Source organism: Zootoca vivipara, chromosome 11 (assembly GCF_963506605.1).
Source record: "Zootoca vivipara chromosome 11, rZooViv1.1, whole genome shotgun sequence".
In the NCBI taxonomy this organism is placed as follows: Eukaryota; Metazoa; Chordata; class Lepidosauria; order Squamata; family Lacertidae; genus Zootoca; species Zootoca vivipara.
In genome coordinates, this window is record NC_083286.1 from 63,599,200 (window position 1) to 63,624,325 (window position 25,126).

At 52.6% G+C, this 25,126-nt stretch overlaps 1 protein-coding gene across 1 annotated transcript in view; it reads left to right on the forward strand.

The window, feature by feature from the left end:
* The window catches only part of TESK1 (testis associated actin remodelling kinase 1), a 37,703-nt gene that overhangs the window by 7,826 nt on the left and 4,751 nt on the right, over positions 1-25,126 (forward strand). The window contains exons 2-8 of the mRNA XM_035100660.2: positions 11,483-11,604; positions 12,053-12,101; positions 12,269-12,415; positions 12,516-12,598; positions 12,721-12,811; positions 15,291-15,374; positions 23,379-23,468. Coding sequence (XP_034956551.2) covers positions 11,510-11,604; positions 12,053-12,101; positions 12,269-12,415; positions 12,516-12,598; positions 12,721-12,811; positions 15,291-15,374; positions 23,379-23,468 — 639 coding nt within the window. The 5' untranslated portion in view covers positions 11,483-11,509. The remainder of the gene's footprint in view (positions 1-11,482; positions 11,605-12,052; positions 12,102-12,268; positions 12,416-12,515; positions 12,599-12,720; positions 12,812-15,290; positions 15,375-23,378; positions 23,469-25,126) is intronic.

Sequence of the window (25,126 nt, forward strand, 5' to 3'; positions counted from 1 at the left end):
ATTGTCGTAACTCTCGCGTTGTTTTTTATTTGTGTACTTAAACCTAGATTGGTTTCGTTCCCTTTTTTTGTAATGGTGAACTTATTCTGTGTTTGCTAAATGGTTGGTTTTTGAATTTACTAACATGCTCTGTATTTTGTATACAGTATTTGTGTGTTTTGATGTTTTGAATGTCTGCTGTAAGCTGCTTTGAGCGGCATCGAAGGAAAATCGAGCCTCTCCCTGCTCAGAGTCGGCTTGCCTGAGCAGTTTTCACTGAATGCTTCCTGGATGTGAACCCCTCTCATTCCCAAATGCTGCTGTGCACTAGGTTCTGGATATTCAAAGTATTTGCACCCATGTTCAAAATTAGCCAGCCACGTTTTGCACCTGACTATCAGCCGCTTGCGACCAAGAGAAGATGCTCCTTTCCCAGGATGGCACCTGACCCCCCCAGGGGATCCTTGGATCTGCTCTCACACACTAGCAACACAGCCTCTCAAATTCTATCAGTTATATATTATCTGCAGAATCAGAACAAATTTCAGGAACCAAAAAAATGTACAGTGGTACCTCGGTTTATGAACACAATTGGTTCTGGAAGTCTGTTCATAAACTGAAGCGAACTTTCCCATTGAAAGTAATGGAAAGTGAATTAATCCGTTCCAGATGGGTCTGCGGCGTTCATAAACCGGAAATTCATAAACCGAGGTTCCACTGTATTGAAAATTACAACTTTCAAGCCACCTGGCCCCAAAATGGCAACAGTATTGGCAGCTCTAACCCATTTGGCAAAAGGACCCAGGTGGCGCTGTGGGTTCAACCACTGAGCCTAGGGCTTGCTGATCAGAAGGTCGGCGGTTCGAATCCCTGTGACGGGGTGAGCTCCCATTGCTTGGTCCCAGCTCCTGCCAACCTGGCAGTTCGAAAGCACGTCAAAATGCAAGTAGATAAATAGGAACCGCTACAGCGGGAAGGTAAACGGCGTTTCCATGTGCTGCTCTGGTTTGCCAGAAGCGGCTTTGTCATGCTGGCCACATGACCTGGAAGCTGTACGCCGGCTCCCTCGGCCAATAATGCGAGATGAGCGCGCAACCGCAGAGTCGGTCACGACTGGACCTAATGGTCAGGGCTCCCTTTACCCTTTACCTTTAACCCATTTGGCACCTAGCTTCTATATCTGAGTTTCTATTTTTTAATAATAATTTTTATTAGTTTTACATATAATCACATTGCGTAACATCATATCCTCTTACTAAATCTCTTTTCCCTCAACTGAGCCTAACGACTTCCCTCCCTCCCAACTTTGCAATTCACTTCCTTTCCTATTCTTGTTATATCATTACCTAAGTTTATTACATTGCTCATCCTGAATAGGTAGTAATTTCATCTTACAAATCTTCAGATCGCCCTGCTAGTGATGTTAATTGCTTGTCTTTCAAATATAATACAAATTTATTCCAGTCTTTTTGGAACGCTTGGTCTTGCTGGTTCCGGATTCTATACCTGAGTTTCTAACTCTGCTTTGCACTGAAATTCTCCCAGAAATGTAAACACTGACATGTAGTAAGCACATCAATAAGTTAAAAATTCGCCTCTTCCCAATATTTTGAAATCTCCCCCCAGCTGCGAGGGAAAGGGCACTGTGGCCCAATCCTTTTGCAATCCTCCCAGGCCTCGGTGCAGAAGTGCTGACGCTCAACTCCCGCTGGGCAGGACTTCCCTAAGTGAGCGTTGGCAGCCACCACAACCTCATTCCGCGGCTTGGCTGGCTCCGAGGCTGGAGCTTATCTGGCCCAGATCTGCCTCCCTGCCTTGCCTCCCTGGTGCCTCCCTGGCATTTACAGGAGATGCCTTCAAAGAGACCTTGCTGGGACAGAGGTGGCCACAAACGGCGTCCGTCGCCCGTCGCCCGTTCCTCCTCTGCTGCCTGTGACGCCGCCTTGTTTAGACGTAAACAGAGGCCCCAATTGTTCCCTCGCCACGTCCCTCCGTTCTGGCCTTTCCCTCGGATGCTTTTGTGTTTCTTGCTGCTCACCTGGGTCCCTTCGGACGACCTTGAAATGGGACCGAGGAGGGGAAAGGGTCAGGGGTGAAGGGAGGTCAGGAGCCGGCAGGCCTGTATGGCAAATGGGCCTTTCCTCCTGCTTCTGAATGCTGCCTGGAAGATTCAGGACAGAGAAAAGACAGTCCTTTTGCACGTGGTGCAGAGTTAAACTGCGGAACTCCCTCCCACAGGAGCCAGGGATGGCCGCTGGCCTGGGTGGCTTTCAAGGGGATTAGACCAATTGATAGAGGAGAGGGCTAGTGATAGCTCTGTCTCCAGAGCTGGAGGCAGCCCTGCTTCTGAATATCCATTGTTGGAAACCACAGGAGGGTTTCCCTAGGCTAGGAGGCCTCTGGTTTGCCACTGCAGGATTAGAGAGCAGGGCTAGGATGACTCCCTCTGGCCTAATCCTGCCTCTGGCTATGGCTAGAGGTTGGGTCAGCTTGCATCCTTGGCTCCCTGATTTTACCTCCCTGAGGCAAAGTGCTCCGGGTGCCGTTGCGCTCTGCCGCATTTATTTATTCTTTTTTTCTGCATTTCTATTCCACCTTGAGCTCTTTGGAGAAAAGGTGGGACCATAGAATTGTAGGAAGGGAGGCGCACAGGGTCGTCTGTTACCCCCCCCCCCCCGCCAGCCTGCTGGATCCTCCCCGCCTGAGCTTTTATGGTTGGCGGGAGCTTGACCTCTGGTCCTGCTGGCTAGCTTCTGGCCTGACTTTGGCGCAGCAAGGGGCTGCGCGGGTTGGGCTAGATGACCCTTGGGGGTCCCTTCCCGCTCTACCATTCTAGGATTGGAAGGAGTGTCTGCGGCTGATGAACATTAACTCTGTTATCTGGAGCCTGATCTGTCAGGCTGGATTCTGGAACATGCCTGGTTTATGATCAGCCCTGCCCTTTGGAGCAAATCCTGGAACGTGACTTAGGGTTTTATATTCATTTCTGTAAGCCAGGAGGACGGGCCCTTCTTCCTCGGAAGGGAACCAACCTCCCGACCTCTGAGCTGGCAGAGGGGAGGTTCTGGAGAAGTCTCTGCTGCGTAAATGTCAGGCTCCAAAATTGGACATCCTGCCTGAAGACACAGCTGGGAAGGAGGCCGGAACTCACTCTTGCAAGACGCTTAGGGGGAAATTGCCATACATGAGTTTGGGGTGGCGTTTCCTTCCGTGCGGCTGAGGGGGAGGCGTGGGGAAAGGGGGTGTGCATTGAGTTCACATGTCCCCTCCCCAACCGCAGGCCCAAGGAAGATCTGTGTCCTTTAGCAAAAAAAGGGGGCAGGGAAAATCTGACAGCATGTTAGAAGGTAGCGTAGTTCTGCTCCAATCCGGAGGACTAGGAGGCTCCTTTGCCCAGACCCAACTGCTGGAGGGTCTGTTGGGCTGGCAGCCTCCTTAGTCAGGCAGGGAACCAGGCAGAGGGCCTTCTCGGTAGTGGCACCCACCCTGTGGAATGCCCTCCCACCAGAGGTCAAAGAGAACAACAATTACCAGACCTTTAGAAGGCATCTCAAGGCAGCCCTATTTAGGGAAGCTTTTAATGTTTGAGGGATTTCTGTATTTTAGTGTTTTGTTGGAAGCCACCCAGAGTGGCTGGGGGAACCCGGCCAGATGGGCGGGGAATAAATTATTATTATTATTATATTGTTATTATAGTCCTCCTTGTTGCAGGGAGTCCCTGCCACGGGGTGCTTCTTCCGCTCTGTTTGTGGGTGGCAGTGGCGGACTCTGGTGGAAGGTGAGACCTGGGACAGGTGATCTCTGGGCCACCATTTGGTGAGGGTGTGTGTGTGTGAGAGAGAGAGAGCTCAATAATTGAAGGACTTGGCGGAAGGGATGCATTTGTGAGGCTGGGCTCTCCCCTTTCACACATCAGGCATTGGCAGAATTCGGTGAGACACACATGCTTGTGTGACGGAGACCTGGGCGCGTGAAGGCGAAGTAGTTGCCCTGCATGAGATAACACCCCCGGGTTTCTCTGTCCTCCACCAGTCGCGGAATGTGGGTCGGGGGGGAGGGGTAGCCCTGTTAATCCGGGAGGATTGCTCTTTCCGGGCTCTGCCATCACCATCAATCACCGGCATTGAATGTGTTGGGGCTTGGCTGTCTGGCTTGTGTACCGACCACCTAGCGCACCAGCAGCCACCCTTGGAGTTCCCCAACCTACTGGTTTTGGGGGACTTCAACGTCCATGCGGATGCCACCCCCTCCTCACGGGTTCCGGACCTGGTGTCTTCCATGGCGACATTAGGGCTCTCCCAGTTTGTTTTGGGTCCCACACATCAAGCAGGCCACACGCTGGATTTGATCTTTGGTGTGGGTATAGACGTGATCATGTCCTCGACTGTGGAAGTGCCATGGTCTGATCACAACGCTCTGAAAGCCAGGATTGACTTCCTACCCCTACCCCGCTTGGGTGGCGAGCCTATTTGGGCTCGCCCGCATAGGCTGATGGATCCTGACGGATTCCGTCAGGCCTTGCGGGACCCTGCTCCCCCTGGCGGCTCACTAGATGAGCTGGTCGAGAACTGGAATAACCGGCTCTTGGCGGCCATCGATGAGATCGCACCTAAGCGCCCTCTGCGACCCCGCCGAAACCGGGCCCCTTGGTTCACCGAGGGGCTTCGGAAAATGAAGCGGGACCTTAGACGGCTAGAGCGAGTATGGCGGCGTGCTCACGACGGAGCCTCAAGAACATCTTACAGGAAACTTATGAAAGCCTATGAGATGGCGGTGAAAGCTGCAAAAAAGTCCTACTTCTCAGCTTCCATTGCATCCACTAACTCTCGCCCAGCACAACTTTTTAGAATAATTAGGTCTCTAACAACCCTAGAAGAACAGCCAAATTTAAATACGAATTTGACCCATAGCTGTGAGGCATTTGCGAGCTTTTTTGCGGAGAAAGTCTTGACACTCCGCCGTTACCTCCCTGCCAATTTGGATACAATAACGGAACTGGAGGCCCCTCGACTGTCTTCGAGTTCAGTATTGGACCAATTCGATCAGATACTCCCTGCCGATGTAGACAGATTCCTCCGGGCTGGAAGGCCCACCACTTGCCCCCTGGACCCGTGCCCGTCCTGGCTGATTAGAGCGAGTCCAGATGAGGTACGGGCCCCCCTGGGTGAGATCATCAACTTGTCCCTGGGCACAGGGACTTTCCCAGAGGAGTTGAAGGAAGCAGTGGTGCGTCCACTCTTAAAGAAAACATCTCTAGATCCTTTAGATCTATCCAATTATCGCCCCGTTTCAAATCTTCCGTACCTGCGTAAGATAATTGAGAGAGCGGTTGCCGAACAGCTTGGTAGGTTTCTGGATGAAACATCGGCCCTAGATCCATTTCAGTCCGGCTTTTGCCCTGGTCATGGGACTGAGACAGCTCTGGTCGCCTTAACAGATGATCTCCATAGACAGCTGGATTGAGGTGGGTCGGGACTGCTGATTCTTCGATATGGTCGATCACGAACTTTTAGACCACCGCCTTGCCGATGTGGGGATTCAGGGCACAGTCCAACAATGGCTGCGTTCCTTTATCTCAGGTCGGGGACAGAGGGTGAAGCTAGGGAGGGAGTTGTCGCCACGGCACTCCTTGGTGTGTGGAGTCCCGCAAGGCGCAATCCTTTTCCCGTTGCTTTTTAATATCTTTATGCGCCCCCTTGCCCAGATTGTCCAGAGTTTTGGGCTGGGTTGTCATCAATATGCTGATGACACCCAGATCTATCTGTTGATGGACGGCCGCCCTGCCTCGGCCCCGGACACACTCACCAGGTGCTTGGAAGCTGTGGCTGGATGGTTACGTGGGAGCCGACTGAAGTTAAATCCTTCGAAGACAGAGGTCCTCTGGCTAAGTCGGGGCGACATGGGGTTGGGGGGCTAACTCCCATCTTTTGCAGGGGCTCAATTGGTACCAGCGCCTTCTGTCAAGAGTTTGGGTGTAACCTTTAACGCCTCCCTTTCCATGGAGGCGCAGGTTGCAGCCACAGCAAAGGTGGCATTTTTCCATTTCCGCCGTATTAAGCAGTTGGTCCCCTACCTTTCTCACCTTGACCTGGCCACAGTGATCCATGCGACGGTCACCTCCAGGCTTGACTATTGTAACTCGCTCTACGCGGGGCTGCCCTTAAAGCTGACCCAGAAACTCCAGTGGGTGCAGAATGCTGCAGCGAGGCTCCTTACGGGGTCCCAGCCGCGGGATCGCATTCATCCAGTGCTTTACCAGCTGCACTGGCTCCCGGTGGAGTACAGGATCAGGTTTAAGGTGCTGGTTTTGACCTTTAAAGCCCTATGCGGCTTGGGACCCTCGTACCTACGGGACCGCCTCTCCTGGTATGCCCCGCGGAGGACCTTAAGGTCCACAAACAACAATATTCTGGAGATCCCGAGCCATAAGGTGGCTAGATTGGCCTCTACTAGGGCCAGGGCCTTTTCAGGATTGGCCCCAACTTGGTGGAATGCTCTTTCACAGGAGACCAGGGCCCTGCGGGATTTGTCATCTTTCCGCAGGGCCTGCAAGACAGGGCTGTTCCGCCTGGCCTTTGGGTTGGATTCAGTCTGACCCCTGGGTTTTCCCCCTCAGGGTTTTGATTTATGGACTACTTAAAATGAGGCTGCATTTTAAATTTTAAATTTTAATATTGTACAGTATTTTAATTAATTGTTTTATTTTGTTTTATGTCTTATTGTAATTTTATTGGTGTTAGCCGCCCTGAGCCCGGTTTCGACTGGGGAGGGCGGAGTATAAATAAATTATTGTTATTATTATTATTATTATTATTATTATTATTATTCCCCCTCCTTCTTGCCTGGCACCCAAGAGCATCTGCCCTGTGGAGCTTTGGTGCCTTGCAGGACAATGGTGGGAAGAGTTGGCATGGCAAAGGAGGGTCCTGGCGGGTCTGCCTTTCCTGGGCATGGAAAATCATCGTGGAAGCACAGAATGGCTGAGTTGGAAGGGAGCCCCAAGGGTCATCTAGTCCCACCCCTTGCAATGCAGGAATAAATGCAGGCGGCAAACTCTCCTTCCTTGGAGGTTCTTAAGCAGAGGTGGGAGGGCCCCCAGTCAGGAGTTTTTTGAGCCATGGTTCCTGCATTGCAGGGGGTTGGGCTAGAGGACCCTTGAAGGTCCCTCTATGAAAGGCTGATGGCAGCCTCACACCCAGCACCACCCCACAGCACCCCCTGACCTGAGCTGGGGGTTTTTATGCCATTGCCGATCATGCTGGGGTCGAGCCTTGGCCCACCTAGAGCTTCTCTCCCCAGGCTGTCCTGAGCTGGGTGCAGACTCAGCCACGGAACGCTTCCAGGATGGTGTGAAGGTGTCACGAAGCAGAGGGGCCCTGAGCATGCGAAGAGTGCACCTGGGAGAGGAGGGCACGGTGGCTGGAGGATGTGCTCTTCCACTCGGTACAGGACAGCTCAGTCAGTAAAGCATGAGACTTTCATCTCCGGGTCATGGGTTCAAGCCCCACCTTGGGCAAAAGATTCCTGCATTGCAGGGGGTTGGACTAGATGACCCCTGGTGGTCCCTCCCAACTCTGCAGTTCTGTGATTCAGCAGGATGGTGCTTTTCTTTAGAGACGGAGCTATCTGGGATCCTGCAACCACCAGCCCTGGGTCTCTCCTGCCCCCCCCCCCTGTTCTGCTCAGACTCCCTTGCCCCATTCCTCCTCTTCTTCCCTGGGGCTGCAGGGGAGGGAAGCAGCAAGAGCTGGCGGAGGAGGAGGAGGAGAAGGCAGCCTCGCCCTCCAGGCTTTGGAGCATGGACTAAAAAGGGCAAGAGGAACAGCTGACGGCACCACCCAGGAATCCTCGGAGGAGGAGGACTCCCTGCAGGGCTACCGGGGGGGGGGGGGAAGCAGCTGCTGGGCCCAGCTTGGGGGGGGCAGCTGTGTCAGAGGCCTGCAGGTGTGGGCTGGCGCAGAAGGGGGGGAGGGTCTTCCTTGGGAGCAGCAGCTTCTGGCTGGGCTGTCATGGATAACCTCCCTTTTGCACAGCTCTTCCCCCCCCCCTCCCCGGATGCTTCCCTAGCATATGGAGAGCTGCAGAGCGGGGGGGGGGGGGGAGGCAGTGGCGAAGCTACTGGCTCTGGCACCGGGAGCAGTGTACATCCGGGGGCATGGCTGGCGCACGTCCCAGGAGGCATGGCGGCCGCCCGCGGGGGGCGTGTTGTGCGTCAGGGGATGCATGCCAAGTGGCGCACCTCCTGGGGCATGTGGGGCAAGTGTTCCGGAGATGTGCGGCACGTGGCGAGCGTCCCGGAGGGTGGGGACAGGGGCAGCCGCAATGTCACACACACCCCGATAGCACCCGGGGCGAACCGCCCCCACCTTCGCCTGCCAGTGGCGGGGGGCCACTCATGTCCTCAAAGTGGCCAGTGGCACACCCCCCCCCCCTTTTGAGAAGCCCACAAGCCCAGCATGAGCTGGTGGCTGTTTATAAAAATGACACCCCGGAGGAAGTTTTCCTCCCTCTCTCCGCACACCAACAAAGGCGCTGTTGTGCCCGGGGCTTCCTGTCGGCCAGAGCTCACTGGAGCTCAGCTCTGGCCCCTTTCAGGTGGGCGCCATGGCCACCCCAAGACAGTTCACGGTGAGCTCCGGCACCCCTTTCCTAGAAAAGGCGCCCTGCCTGGGCTATGCACCACTTCACAAACTTCTCGCCTTTTCTCCAAGCTGAAAAGTCCTTCCCTCCTCGGGGAGCTTCTCCCCCCCCCCCCCGATCCATTTTGTGGCCCTTTTCTGAACCTTTCCCAACAATACCCCTTTTGGGGTGGGGGCACCAGACCCAGACCTAGCCCTCCAAATGCATTTAGGATGTCGGCAGTCGTTTTATCCAGTGGTGGTTGTTTGGTTTAATTTTTAAGTTTTCCAGTTACCAGTACACCTTTTTTCTACTTATACAGCAATTCTATTTGACTTCCCACCCAACCTTCCATGACAGCTCTTTTTACATCTTGGTCAGCTGCATATACATTAATTCCTTCACCTTATTTTCCACCTTCTCATCTTTTCTGTTTCTTCCTGCTGCCTGGCTCTGCGTTTTCACTGCGCTCTCCACTCGGACGCCAAAGTCTCACTCCTGGCCAGTCCCCGCTGGACCGGACCCAGTGAGCACCTATGGGAAAGGAGGGGCTTTTTAAAATGGCCTTGGCCCATTTCCTGCCCATTTGGAGAGGTCCCTTTAAGTTTCATCCAGAGGCCGGTGTGTGTGTGTGTGTGGCAAGTCTCACTTGTGGGAGGGGGGCACGATCCCCCCACAAAGGGGTGTTGACCTTTGGAAAACCCTCCCCAAATAAGTAAGTCTGGACATTTTACCCTTTTTAGCTCCTGATTACGAGGTTTTTATTTCCCTGGGTTTTCTAAATTTATCCTATTGTATATCAGCTGAGTTGAGGAATTGTGGGTTTATTATTTTATCGTTTGTTGCGCTTTGGCCTTTATGTCTCTTAATCATGCGTAGAGGGGGGTTGTTGGGTTGTTTATGCTTTTCTTATGTATTTTGTGTTTTTATAGCATGATTTTATGTTGTGACCGCCCTGAGACATGTGGGTATAGGGTAGTATACAAATCCTAATAATAATAATAATAATAATAATAATAATAATAATAGATAGATAGATAGATAGATAGTTGCATTTTCACGCCCCTGACCTTGGGATCCATATGTGGATAAGGTGCAGTTTAGCCATAAGTGGCCTCTCTGCTATGTCTTCATGGCTGGTTTCTCGGCCCAAGAGCCTCTTCAAAGTGCTTTTGCAGATCCAGGCGTCTCTGTAAGCCTAGACTCTGTACAGGTGTGATGGGGATGTGACTGGATTCCTGCAGAGACCCACCAGGAAGCCTCTCTGCCATGCCTTGGCGTATCATGGGAGTGAAAGGGGCCCCATCCTGCTCTGGGGCCTGCCCACCTGGGCTCCTGCTCCTATGCTCCAGCTCTTGGGGCTCATCATAAAATCCTGGAATTGTAGAGTTGGAAGGGACCCCCAGGGTCCTCTAGTCCAGGGGACAGCAACATTTTCTAGCCGTGGGCCAGTCCACCGTCCCTCGGACCTTGTGGGGGCTGGACTATATTTTTTTGGGGGGGAAATGAACCAATTCCTCTGCCCCTCAAATAACCCAGAGATGCATTTAAATACAGTAGTACTTCGGTTTAAGTACACAATTGGTTCCAGAAGTCTGTACTTAACCTGAAGCGAACTTTCCCATTTAATAGATGTATATATATGTATATACATAAGGGTCTGGTTGCTTCTGTTTCAAGTGTATCTGAAGAAGTGTGCATGCACACAAAAGCTCATACCAAAATAAAAACTTAGTTGGTCTTTAAGGTGCTACTGAAGGAATTTTTTTATTTCCTATTGAAAGTTATGGGAAGTGGATTAATCCGTTCCAAACGGGTCCGCGGAGTACTCAACCTGAAGCGTACTTAAACTGAAGTATGTGTGCAATTGGTTCTGGAAGTCCGTACTTAACCTGAAGCAAACTTTCCCATTGAAAGTAATATAAAGTGGATTAATCTGTTCCAGACGGGTCCGCGGAGTACTTAAACTGAAAGTACTCAAACCGAAGCGTACTTAAACCAAGATATGACTGTAAAAGGACACATTCTGCTTGTGTAAAAACACGCTGATTCCCGGGCCGTCCGCGGGTTGGATTGAGAAGGCGATTGGGCCGCACCCGGCCCACGGGCCTTAGGTTGCCTACCCCCGATCTGGTCCAACCCCCTGCAAGGCAGGAATCTTGTTGTATGACATGGGGGCTCAAGCCCACGACCCTGGGATTGAAGAGGTTAAAGTGAGCTATCCCACGGGCATCACTGTCCTGCTGTGAGGAGATGGGGAGACCCTGCTGCCTGTGTGGCATCGTGGGTAGAAGGTTGGACTGGGACCTGGTGGGAGCAGGGTTCGAATCCCCACTCAGCCGTGAAGCTCCCCGAGTGTGACCTCCGGGGCCTGCCTCTCAGGGTTGTTGTTTTGGGGATTAAACGAGGAGGTGGGGAGAACCTTGTAGGCAACATCAAAGTCCTTGGAGGAAAAAGGAGGGATAGAAATGCCGTCGGGGCCACATTGAGGTTGGATGTGGCCCTCCGCTCCTGAAGGGAATGGGGCCCTTTCTATGTCCATGTCCAGCTATACTTTGTGGACAATAAATTGTCGCCGTTTCATGTGTTGAATATATGCTATATGGTAATTGATGGACCGAATAGGTATCTAAAGCCATTTGTACATAATAAAATATGTATTTTATCAAAGTAATTGTTGAACTGAAATGTTGCTGTATGTAGGTTTTATTTATTTTATTTGTTTTTTATCTTCTATTTTAGAAATGTCCATCCAGTTGTTTTTTCCTTTGAATTTTTTTTGGGGGACCTCCAAGAGAGTGGGGCCCTAAGTTAGAGCTTATAGATGGATCCGGCCCTGAAGGCAACCAATGGCCCTCAAAGAACGGCTCCTCTCTCCCTGCAGGTGAGGCATCGCCAGTCAGGGCAGATCATGGTGCTGAAGATGAACAAGCTGATGAGTAACCGTGGCAACATGCTGCGCGAGGTGCAGCTCATGAACCGCCTCTCGCACCCCAACATCCTCCGGTGAGGCTCCCTCGGTGGGGTTGGGGTGTGTGTGTGCCCAGCCTGGCCTGAGGGGATTCCTGGGGCAGCCCCCCAAGCTCCGCCTGCCCTAGGTCTTTCGCAGGGACCTCGAGGAACATCTCCTGGGGAAGTCATTTCAAAAAAGCAAGGTCTGGGGAGTTGGGTCTTCTCTTGTGAAGTACATTGAGGGGGGAGGATCTCAATGTTAGAAAGTGGGGGTTTGAGTGGACTGGGCTCCTCCTCTCCTCCCCCAAAAGTCTGGAGCTCTGTGTCCTCCGTCCTGGTTGCCAGGGGTGCTGTTCCCATTTTACAGACCGGGGACCTGAGGCTGGCGGTCGCTTGCTGGGCTGCCCTGGGCAAGGGGTCAGAACTTGGGGCGTGGGTGCCTCCCATCCCCAGGGTCCCCCGGCGTCCTGACGGGTCCTTCTGTCTCCCCCTCTCGTTCCAGGTTCATGGGCGTCTGCGTCCACCAAGGCCAGCTCCACGCGCTGACGGAGGTGAGGCTCAACTGCCTGCCCGCCTGGGCTCAGGAAAGGTGGACAGGGAGCCACTGCTGGGGGATGGAGAGAGAGGCCAGGGGGGGGGGGGAGGCCGCATAGAACTGTAGAGTTGGGAGGGACCCCCGGGGGCCATCTAGCTCACCCCCTGCCGTTCCTCCCTGCAGTACATCAACGGTGGCAACCTGGAACAGCTGCTGGACAGCCCCACCCCCCTGCCCTGGCCCGTCCGCATCAAGCTGGCCCTGGACATCGCCCGCGGCCTGCGCTACCTGCACAGCAAGGGCATCTTCCACCGCGACCTCACCTCCAAGGTAGGCATGGGGTGACCCCCGGCCCCCTCCCCTCCCCTCCCCGCCCTCCCCTCTCCTGTCTCGGGTGCCCGTGATGCCTCTTGTTCCTCCGTCTGCCTAGAACTGCCTCGTGAGGAGTGAGGACAACGGCTACACGGCCGTCGTGGGAGACTTTGGCTTGGCGGAGAAGATCCCCACCTACAGGTGAGGCAGGTGGCCCTTCCTGGCCAGGTGGCGCTGTTTGGGGGAGCAGGGGGGGCGTTTCCTGCTGGGCTTCGGCTGACCGCTTTCTCCTGGTCCTCCCCTCCTTTCTGCTTCCTCCCCAGTGACGGGGGCGCGAAGGAGCCTCTGGCTGTTGTCGGCTCTCCATACTGGATGGCCCCGGAGGTCCTGCGTGGGGATCTGTACAACGAGAAGGTATGGCCGTAGGGGGTGGCCAGAGGGGGCCCTTCTAGCCCCACAGCCTCCCTTCACAGGGAGACCACAAGCAGCACACGACGGCAACAGGGCTGCCCCTCCCAGGCATAGTCACAATCGGAGAACTGGAGAGTTGCAAGGGAGCATCAGGGTCATCTAGTCCAACCCCCTGAAACGCAGGAATCTTCTTCCCAACATGGGACTCAAGCCCACAACTCTTGAGATTAAGAGTCTCAGGCTCTCCCATCTTCAGAGGATATGTAGCCATTGTGGCTAGTTGGACCGTTCTGAAGCTCATATCATGATATCGGTATGAGCTTTCGTGTGCATGCACACTTCTTCAGATACAGTGAAATAGGAGTCCCCAGGCACTCATGTAGAGAAGGGGTGGGGAGGGGTGGGGAGGGGTGGGGATGGGGTGGGGGGATCACTCAGAAGGGTGGTGGAAGTGGGTGATTGACTGACTGATAGCTGTTGATGACCGAAAACGACTGCAAATGGTTTTGCATGAAAAAGCAAGGGTTGAGATGGCTGAAGATCGCTTATCATGTATAATGAGATAAGAATCCGATATCTCTGTTCAAACCAGGTCCCTCCATGGTTTTGAGCTTGGTGATAAGTTGTAATTCAGCAACTTCTCTTTCCAGTCTATTTCTGAAATTCTTTTGTAGTAACACAGCTACTTTGAGATCTTGTATAGTTTCTCTGTCTTGTGGTTCCTGATGTCAGATTTGTGTCCATTTATCCTTTGGCGTAGGGTTTGGCCTGTTTGTCCAATATAGAGAGCTGAAGGGCACTGTTGGCATTTGATGGCATACACAATGTTAGAAGATGAGCAATTAAATAGTCCTGAGATGGTATGTTGGATGTTGTTGGGGCCAGTAATGATGTTGTCCGGGTGTATGTGGCAGCAAAGTTGGCATCTGGGTTTATTGCAGGCTCTGGTACCAGTGTCCATGTTAAGTCTGGTGGTTGTATTATTGTGGGTGAGGAGTTGTTTAAGATTGGGTGGCTGTCTGTAGGCAATGAAAGGTCTTCCTTCCAGAGCTTGAGAAAGGGAGCTGTCATTGTCCAGGAGAGGCTGTAGATCTCTGATGATGCGTTGTACTGTTTTAACATTGTTAGGTTGAGGGTGTGTGTGTATCTGAAGAAGTGTGCATGCACACGAAAGCTCATAACAAAATAAAAACTTAGTTGGACTTTAAGGTGCTACTGAAGGATTTTTTTTATTTTACTTAGACCCAGACCAACACGGCTACCTACCTGTAATCATGATATCGGTTTCATAATTTTTGACATCGCAATACAGTGAATATTGTGAATCAGTGGGTGCAGGAAAAACGATGGAGGAAAAACCATGAAGCCAGCTGATGTCTCTGCATGGCTCTATCCTTATTCCAGACATTATGGTATATCAGGATATCATGATTAGGTAAATGGCATTTTCACGCCTTCTGGCTTCCATCACGGTGTCCTGTTGTGCCAGAAGCGGTTTAGTCCTGCTGGCCACTTGACCTGGAAGCTCCCTTGGCCTGAAAGCGAGATGAGCGCCACAACCCCCTAGTCGCCTTTGGCTGGACTTAACCGCCCAGGTGTCCTTTACCTTTACCTTTTATATCATGATGTCTCGCTGATGATATATAATATATTGACAAGCAGATATTGCCCAGCCCTAGTGGCTGATGGTCAAGAATAGCCTCCTCCTCCCCCCTGCCATTCAAGTTGGAGCGAGTCAGGACGTCTTTTGAAAGGGAGTGGAGGAATGTAAGAATGTAAGAAGAGCCTGCAGGATCAGGCCAAAGGCAGCTCCTCGAGTCCAGCCTCCTGCTCTCTCTCATAGTGCCCAACTAGATGCCTCAATGGGAAACCAGCAGGCCAGATCCGAGGGGAACAGCAATGCTCTCCCCTCCTGTGCTTTCCAGCCTCTGGTATTCAGAAGCATAGAATCCTAGAATCCTAGAGTTGGAAGAGACCCCCAAGGGCCATCCAGTCCAACCCCCTGCCAAGCAGGAAACGCCATCAAAGCATTCTTGACATATGCCCGTCAAGCCTCTGCTTAAAGACCTCCAAAGAAGGAGACTCCACCACACTCCTTGGTAGCAAATTCCACTGCCGGACAGCTCTTACTGTCAGGAAGTTCTTCCTAATGTCGGTCTCTGACTGTGGAGAGAGAGGAGAGCCGTCCTGGCTAGGAGCCCTCGAGAGCCCTCCTCCTCCGATCCTCTTTCCCAGCCAGAATTAAGGGGGGAAGGGGGTGCGCAGGGTCAGCCTGGTGTTGGGTGGGGAAGCTGACCAGGAGGGTGAGTGGGTGTGGGGAATGTGGGCCTGGACCACAAATACCAGGGGCTGAGGGGCTCTTCTCCTGTCCCCGGTTTCCCTCTGGGTCTGTGGGGGAGGGGCTGGAGCCTCTTTTTACGGTGTGTGTGTGTGTGTGTCTCCCCCTTCCTGCCTCACTGCCTCCCTTCTCCCATCCTGCCAGGCCGATGTCTTTGCCTACGGCATCATCCTCTGCGAGACCATCGCCCGCCTGCCCGCCGACCCAGACTACCTGCCCCGCACTGAGGTAAGACCCTCCCTCCCTACGGGGGCTGCTTCCTCCCCTTGATCCGCTAGGCTCCTTTGGGTAAACAGCTGCGTTTCTTCTGGGCGTCCGAGGGGGTCTTCTGGAGGCCCTCCGAGACCCCCCCCCCCTGTTCTCCTGGCCTCGTGGGCACAAGACAGGCTGGTACTTAGCCTGAAAAGTCCCCCTGCGCTGGGGACTCGAGAGGAGAGTCTTTCATACCAGCAGAGGGAAGTTCATGCTTAAATATTTGGGTGGCTGTTCTGAATTAGCAGGACTCCAGAGCAACCCAGGAGGTCTTGGGGTGCGAAGGCCGAGATGCAGACTTGGGGGGGGGGGCCTCCAGGGGCAAAGGGGGCCGATTCACAAGGTCTTCCTGGAGGTGGGAGAGAGGAAGAGGGGCTGGGAGGGAAATGGCTGGATTCGGTCCCCGGCTGGGGGTGGCAGACTTTGTGGGATTCCTCCTCTCCTTCCCAGAACCAGGTGCTGGAGCTATTGGGTTACACCAAGGATTCTGGGCCAAGGAGGCAAGGCTGAGCCCCCCCACCCCCACCCCAGTTGCCCAGATCTGTCCAGGGCTCCTCACTCAACGGAGAGTAGAAAAAGAGTGGAAAACAGCCATCTTCCGATTAGGGCCTTTATCTTTAGCTGCTCAGCCTGCTCAGAAGGTGTCTTAATCCACAAATAAAACCTCAGAGCTCTGTGTGAATTTTCTCCCCCACCCTGACATCTGTTCATGCCCCCGCCCAATGCAGTGTGGCTTGCCTGCCATGTTCCTCTCTCTGGCTGAGCTGTTCAGTCATGAGGCAGAAGCATTGTTTGGGGCAGGCGGGGGGGGGGTGGTGGTGGTGGCGGTTTCACACCCCCAACCCTCAGCTCTTTTCTACTGTTCTGATAAGACTCAGTTTTGTGTTCCCGGCCAGATCCGCCTGCTCTTTCACAAATGCTCCTTTGCGTTGTTGCTGTCTTGGTTGCTCTGTTGAGGAAGGCTGGATTTGTAGACATCATAGGCAAATAAACCGCAGAATCACAGAATCATAGGAGGGGTCCCCAAGGGTCACCGAGTTTAATGTTTAATGTTTGATCTTTGATTATGTTTTTAATGTTTTGTTGGGAGCTGCCCAGAGTGGCTGGGGAAACCCAGCCAGATGAACAGGGTATTAATTATTTATTATTATTATTATTATTATTATTATTATTATTATGATGATGCAACCCCCTGCAATGCTGGAATCACAGCTAAGTAATCCCAGAGAGACCTCTGCTTTAAAACCTCTGATTTTAAAACTACTCAACAGCCCAGCTTGTCGGGGCCCAAGTCGTCCCCCACGGGTCCATGTGGTCAGTAAAAGAAGGAAATTCCAGCCCAGCAATTTGGAGCAAAACAGCTGCCAGTAGACTTAGATCCTTTATTGTTCCGCAACAGGTTCAAACAGCAGCGAGAGAACCCCCAGCATGGGGCGACATTCACTTTTAAAACTTCCCCACCATATCCCAGAAGACAGTTCGCACAGCAGCATCAATGCATCACTGCTACATCACTAAAACGTCAGAAAGGGGAGGGTTACACAAGATTAGCATAGACAGATATGTCAGAGCAAGACTCAAGGATGAGATGGTTGTTGTTGTTTAGTCGTTTAGTCGTGTCCGACTCTTCGTGACCCCATGGACCAGAGCACGCCAGGCACTCCTGTCTTGCGCCGCCTCCCGCAGTTTGGTCAAACTCATGTTCGTAGCTTTGAGAACACTGTCCAACCATGAGTATGAGATTAGCATAGGCAAACACTTCTTAAGTGCCCACCACCCAAAGTACAATAGAACTTCCTTTGCAAGTCCGGTGGTGAGATTTGGTTTCCCTTTGCCAACAACCAGCTGAGCAATTGCCCCCCCTGGGCACTTCCCTGGGTGGGGTGGGTGTACATGTCGTGACACTTGGGGAGCTGGCAGGGAAGAGAGTCCTTTTCCAAGGGCAAAATAGCTTTGGAATGGAGGAAACTGGCAAAGGGGCTGATTTTATGTGAGTTTTAAAGCTAGGTATCTTCCCTGAGCTGTCAAGTTGAAAGGATACATTCAGGCTTAATATTTGTAACATCCAACAACTTTCTGGTCCATGGGGTCACAAAGAGTCGGACCCAACTAAACGACTAAACAACAACAACAACAACAACTTTAAAGATGTGCCCCGCCCCACCCCCACCCCACCCCCACCCCGCTGTAATTTCCGTAACAGCTCAAATGAAGGAGACCTCACCACCTTGCAAGGGAGTCCATTCCACTGTCCAACACCTCTAACCGTTCAGAAAGTTATTCAAATCAAATCAAATCAATAACCTTTATTAGGCATGACAGATTCAGAAGCTTCAGAACAAAATTATGAGTAAAACATTCACATTATAAACTTCATGAAATAAAATACATATTAATTGATTTAGTATTTTAGAGCAATATATCAATTTTCAATTAGCATCCCCTGGTCCTCTCCACAGTGGCCCAATCTCTCTGCGTAAACCGAGCACAAAAACTCAGTCACCACTAAAGTAACTCCATCATTATTATCTAATGAATTAAATTCTGCCCCCAGAAGAAGTTGCTCCACAGGTCGTCTTCCCATCCCAGCCTCTGCAGCGCAAATGCATCCCTTCCTGGCTCCCTCCCAGGAGATTTGGGGAGGCCCTTAATTACGCCTATTACCTGTGCAGGTGAGGCAGGAGGCGATAATTGGCCCTCCTCCTCCTCCCCCTGAGGAATGTTGGTCTCCCAACTCACCTGGGCTGCTTTGGATAACCTGTTCAGGCTTTCTCTCCAAAGGCGGAGCTAGGGAGCCCAGGCAGGGACTTCCCCAGCACCTGGTGCCTTTCAGGTGCTTCCGACTACAACTCCCATCAGCCTCAGTGCTGTCATGTGACCATGCTGGCTGGGGCCGGTGTTAGGCAGAGTCCCAGACCTCTTGCGGTTGGGGGGCACCAGGGGGCATCTCTCCTTGCTGCCCTGTGGGATTCATAGCACAGGAATTTTGCAGGAAAAAACTCGAAAGCATCTTAGTTTGGGGAGGTTTGGTCCTCAGATGGCGAGGGGAAAGCGAAGGGTCCTTTGACCACAAACTTGACACAAGGGTCCTTTGACCACAAACTTGACATGAGTCAGCAGTGTGATGCAGCAGCTAAAAAAGCCAATGCAATTCTGGGCTGCATCAATAGGAGTATAGCATCTAGATCAAGGGAAGTAATAGTACCACTGTATTCTGCTCTGGTCAGACCTCACCTGGAGTATTGTGTCCAGTTCTGGGCACCACAGTTCAAGAAGGATACTGATAAGCTGGAACGTGTCCAGAAGAGGGCAACCAAAATGGTCAAAGGCCTGGAAACGATGCCTTATGAGGAACGGCGGACACGGAGCAACGGATTCAAACTACAAGAAAGAAAATTCCACCTAAACATTAGGAAGAACTTCCTGACAGTAAGAGCTGTTCGGCAGTGGAATTTGCTGCCAAGGAGTGTGGTGGAGTCTCCTTCTTTGGAGGTCTTTAAGCAGAGGCTTGACAGCCATCTGTCAGGAATGCTTTGATGGTGTTTCCTGCTTGGCAGGGGGTTGGACTGGATGGCCCTTGGGGTCTCTTCCAACTCTATGATTCTATGATTCTATGATTCTATGAGAAGCAGGACTTCAATTCAGAGACAGATGAAGCTCAAGATCAGATTCCAGGGCCTGTATAATTTGGATATTTTGGGAACAAGTGAGGGCCAAACTAGACATTATGTTTAGCGTTGTAGTTTGGCATCATGGGACATATTTATTTTTAAAAATGACTTGGAACAGTATACGTATTGTACGGGATGTGTCGGATGTGTCGGAAATGAGGACCACTGCATGAGGACAGCTTCCCCCTGCAGTTGCAGTCAAACTCTCTGCGCGATCCTATGAAATCCCCTGTCCCTGCCCCCCCCCCACTGCTCTTTGAACTTGGAGGGGGGTTTCCTCTGTTCCCTCCCTTCCAGATATAGCAGCTGCAGTGGCGGGGTGGGGGGTGGGGTTTGCCCTTTTTTGCACATCTCCATCGATTCCCCTGGAGAAGAGCTGTGCCACTCACTGCATTGTCTCTTTCCAACAGAGAGGGGCTTCCCTGGAGCCCGGAGGCCCCCCCCCTTGCCCTTGGTGTTTCCTGGGAGTTGGGCCAGGAGCTTCTCCACCCTTGTCTCCGCCTGCCTCAGAATTGGGCTCTGGCCCTCTCTCTCCCCTGGCCGGTGTCCTAATAACCGGGTGCCAGGGAAGGCGGTGTCTGGCCTGGGCGTCTCCAGCATGACTGTTCCAGGACCCAGGACCTCTCCTGGTGCCAAGATGGAGAGAGTAGAGTTGGAAGAGACCCCAAGGGCCATCCAGTCCAACCCCCTGCCAAGCAGGAAACACCATCAAAGCATTCCTGACATATGGCTGTCAAGCCTCCGCTTAAAGACCTCCAAAGAAGGAGACTCCACCACTCCTTGGCAGCAAATTCCACTGCCAAACAGCTCTTACTGTCAGGAAGTTCTTCCTAATGTTTAGGTGGAATCTTATTTCTTGAAGTTTGGATCCATTGCTCCGTGTCCGCTTCTCTGGAGCAGCAGAAAACAATCTTTCTCCCTCCTCTATATGACATCCTTTGATATATTTGAACATGGCTATCATATCACCCCTTAGCCTTCTCTTCTCCAGGCTAAACATGCCCAGCTCCCTAAGCCGTTCCTCATAAGGCATTGTTTCCAGGCCTTTGACCATTTTGGTTGCCCTCCTCTGGACACGTTCCAGCTTGTCAGTATCCTTCTTGAACTGTGGTGCCCAGAACTGGACACAATACTCCAGGTGAGGTCTGACCAGAGCAGAATACAGTGGTACTATTACTTCCCTTGATCTAGATGCTATATTTCCTAGATCTAGATGAGAAAGGGCTTGAGGAAGAAGCCATTGCTGTGGTGGCCCCCTCCCCACCTCCCATTCCACAGCAGCCTTGACTTCCAGGTGAAGAAGGCAGGGGGGCCACAGAGGCTGCGGCCACAGAGAGACCCTCTGGGTTTTCTGCAAGACCTTTCCTCCTTTTTGCTTCCTGAAATTCATTCTGATGGTGCAGATAAAATATCTTGGAGAGAATTTGACAGGATGTGTTGCTAGTGGGCGAGAACGGTCCAGATCCAAGGATCGCCAGGGATGCGCCTCCAGATGGGGGAGAGGTCAGGCACCATCTGGGCATCTTCACTAGGTCACAAGTGGCTGATAGCAGGTTTTGAAGAATGCTGGCCAGCGCCCACCTGGTCCAGGACCCTGTTCTCCCAGTAAGCAGCCAGGTGCCTCTCGGGGGGGGGGGACCCCCAAGCAGGATCCAAGCACAACAACCCTCTTCCCTCCTGCAGTTTCCAGAAACTGGGATTCAGGAGCCTCACTGCCTCTGAACATGGAGGCTCAGCGCAGCCATGGCAGGCAGTAGCCCCCTTCCAGAGTTTGAGAACTCCAGAATGAGAAGAGAAGGTTGCCAGACCCGGGTCTGACTTTCTACTCGCCCAGAAAGTCTTTTCCATCTGTTTCTTCCAATTACATATCCCGTCCTTCCCCTCTATCACATGTGATGCTCCGGGTTGTTGTTGTTGTTTAGTCATTTAGTCGTGTCCGACTCTTCGTGACCCCATGGACCAGAGCACGCCAGGCACTCCTGTCTTGCACTGCCTCCCGCAGTTTGGTCAAACTCATGTTCGTAGCTTCGAGAACACTGTCCAACCATCTTGTCCTCTGTCGTCCCCTTCTCCTAGTGCCCTCAATCTTTCCCAACATCAGGGTCTTTTCCAAGGATTCTTCTCTTCTCATGAGGTGGCCAAAGTATTGGAGCCTCAGCTTCACGATCTGTCCTTCCAGGGAGCACTCAGGGCTGATTTCCTTCAGAATGGATAGGTTTGATCTTCTTGCAGTCCATGGGACTCTCAAGAGTCTCCTTCAGCACCGGGTACCTTGCGGCAAAGTGAAAATGGTGAAAGCCCACAAAAGTTGGAAATACCAGAAAAGCCATAACAGAGACGGGATGAGTGACTGGAAGCAAGAGGGAGTTCAGCCGCTCAAGAGTCTCAGAGGAGCAGGTCAGATTCCTGCTTGGAGGACGGAGGATGAAGCCTTGGCTGGGAGACAGCAGGGATGGAAGTGGCCACAAAGAGAACTCTCTCTCTCTCTCCCAGGTCCCAGCCAGCCCGGCCTGAGCCCCCCACCCCACCCCAGGTCAGGACATGTTGAGGGGTCTGGTTGGAGGAGATGGTCCCTTGAACATCCTATTCTAGGCAGCCACCCCCCAAATCTAATTGTAGAGTGTCGGCCCCCCATCACTGATGATTGTTTGAATGTTGCCTGTGGCTGGCATTGTGCAGATAATACTCCGTCCCCAGAACTGCCCCATCATCCCAAAAAGATGCCTGCTCTGGGAGATAATGGCTGCCCTTCCGCCTCCAGAGAATGCCAGATGCGGGGGGGGGGGGGGTCCATGGAGAGAGCGGCTGCTCCACCCTCTGGCCCTGCTTGCCACCTTGTGGCCGGGATCTCTCTCTCTCTCTCTCTCTCTCTCTCTCTCTCTCTCTCTCTCTCTCTCTCTCTCTCTCTCTCTCTCTGCAAGGGAGGGGCCTGCAATAGCTGCTCTGTGCAGGATGAGCCCAGATGGATGCGGCCAAGTTGTTGCCTCCCCATACCAAATCTTGTGATCCTTCCATCATTTTGGGCTGGGTCTGTACTGCCCACTTGGCTTAGCTTCTCCAAATGCACTTCATGTTTGGGTCAAGCAGAGAGGGTGGATGAAGAGGGGTATGAGGCTTATGGGGCTCCGGCAGGCTCTCGGACAGGGGGGGGGGGACTTTTTAGAGATTGAGGGCCCAAACTGCAACCCAAAACCCACTTTTTTCCACTGCAATTTACCGTATTTTTCTGAGTTGTTGACCTTTTTGCGGGTGGGGGTGGGATTGCACAGCTTTTTTTTTTTGAGAAATGCAGAAAATAACTAACACCACTAAAATTGCTGGAAATTGCTCGCGTAAGCCCAGCAAACATGCGTCTCCAACTCACCAACAGCAGCCGTGGAACGCCACCCAACGAGCAGTCTGCAGAACATTTCCTGCTTGCAGCACTGTGTGTGTGTGTGTGGGGGGTGCGCACAACACACACACACACACCCGATGCAGCAGCAGCAGGCGGAGCGCACTGTAAGGAGCATTTCCTACCCTCCCTGGCGTGGGGTGAGCGGCTGGCCACTTTGCATACTGGGGCGATGGTGCCCGCGCTTGCAGATAGGCCTCTGAGTGCCCACTCTGGCACGCGTGCCATAGGTTTGCCACCACTGCTCTAGGACATAAGAAGAGACTGCTGGATCAGACCCACCTAGTCCAGCCTCCTGTTCTCACAGCAACTAACCAAATGCCTGAGGGAAACCAGCAATCAGGATTCGAACACAAGAGGCCTCTTCTCCCCTCCTGTGGTTTCCAGCGACTGGGGCACAAAAGCCTTGCTGCTGCCAACCACAGGGGCAGAGCAGACCCTCCAGGCTAGCAGCCACCCATCGCTCTCTCCTCTTTTCAAAGCCATCCAGGTTGGTAGCCGTCACTGCTTCCAGTGGGAGGGAGTTTCAGAGTTTAAACATGTACTGACTAAAAAATGACTTTCTTTTCTCTGTCCCGAATCTCCCAGCATTCAGCTTCCTTGGCTGTCCACAAGTTCTAAGGTGGAAGGAGAAACTCTCTCTTCATTTTCTCCAGGTCATGGCTAGAAATACCCTTTTGGAGACGAGGCAATCAGAACCGGACACAGCCTTTCAAATGTGGTTGCACCCTAGATTTGAATAACGGCATTATGACAGGAGCCGTCTTCTTTCCCATTCCTTTCCTAGTGATCCCTAGCATGGAATTGGCCCTTTTCAGCCATTTAATCTTTATTGGTTTTAAATCTTGGGAACTGGCCTTTTTCGCGGCCGTTGCAAGCTGGGCAACTCACCCCCCTCTCCCTTCTTCCTTGCAGGACTTTGGGCTGGATGTGGCCGCTTTCTGCAACCTGGTGGGAGCTGACTGCCCTGCAACATTCCTCCAGCTGGCCTTCCACTGCTGCAGAGTAAGACCCCCCCCCCTCCATTACACCCTCCCCAGACCTGAATGAGCCTTCAAGCTGCCAGACCCACCTGGCTCTATATGCCTGCGAGAGAACCGTCCCTGGGTGGCTGTGGTGGTTTTGTAGGGGCTGGGGGGGGGGGCAAATCCTGAGGAATACAGAGTCCCAGCCCCAGCCATGAGCACAAAGGCACGTCGCTGGCCTTGAGAGCAGCTTTTGGGTTCAGTTTCAAGGCAGCTTTCCTGACTTCTTCCTTCCCTTGAGAGGAGTCCAGGGAGGCCTGGCTGGACTCTGCCCCTGCTCTTGAACATAAGATCAACATAAGATCAAACCCCTGCCTGGGGTTTCCAGCAACTGGGATGCAGAAGTCTGGCTGCCTCCATCTTTGCAGGCAGAGCAGAGCCATCCTGGCTAGTAGCTACTGAGAGCCCACTGCTTCACCAATTTGTTTGTCTGGTCTTCTTTTTAAAGCCATCCAGGTTGGTGGCTCATTCCAGGCTTCCCCAAACTAAGGCCCAGGGGCCGGATGCGGCCCGCGAGGCTCTTTTATGTGGCCCCCAGCGACCCCCGCTGTTAACGGTGTGGCGCGGCTGCCCACTTCCGGGTTGCTGGAGCATCAGAAATAGCTTGTGTGCATGCGCAAGCGTCATTTCCTGAGCACTTCCGGGCCGGAGGAGGCCCATGCGCATGCACACAAGCTATTTCCAGTGTTCTGGCGACCCGGAAGTGCGCCGGAAATAACGTGTGTGCATGCGGCCCGCAGCACAATCGGCGCTGGTGACACTGGCCCTCGGTGACGTAAGTTTGGGGACCCCTGGACTATTCTAAAATAAATAAATAAATAAATTTTAATTTATACCCCACCCTCCCTAGCCAGGGCCGGGCTCAGGGCGCCTAACACCAAATATAAATTACAATAAAATGTAATAGAAACAACAACAACAACAAACAAACAAACAAACAAACAAACAAACAGTTAATTAAAATATGGCTTAATAGGCAGCCTCAGTATTAGCCCATAAATCAAGTCCATAAAGGGAGGAAACATCAGATATTCACCCGAGCCAGCTATCCATGCTGGTCCTACATGGGCCAGCAAAAAAGCCAAGGGAAAATGTATATACCAAATCCCACATAAGGGGTCAGAGTGAGTCCATGCCAAAGGCCAGGCGGAACAGCTCCGTCTTGCAGTCCCTGCAGAAAGATGTCCAATCCCGCAGGGCCCTGGTCTCTTGTGACAGAGTGTTCCACCAAGTCGGGGCCAGTGCTGAAAAGGCCCTGGCCCTAGTTGAAACCAATCTAACCTTGAGGCTCGGGACCTCCAAAGGGTTGTTATTTATGGACCTTAAGGTCCTCTGTGGGACATTCTAGCCTCCGGTGGCAGGGAGTTCCACAGTTGAGGTACATGTTGCCCAAAGAACTACTGTATTTGTTATTGTATAAGATGGTGCTTTTTGCTGAAAAGGGGGGGAGGGAATTGGGTGTCGTCTTATACACGGATAGCAAATGCAGAGGGGGGGGGACGCGCGATTAATGGCAGCAGCAAGCAGGAGATTGGCAGCGGCGATTGGGTGGGTGTTTGGCGGCTGTGGGCAGGTGGGCTGTTGGTGGCAGCGAGTGGGCAGACGATCGGCAGCTGTGGCGAGGTGTGTGATTGGCAG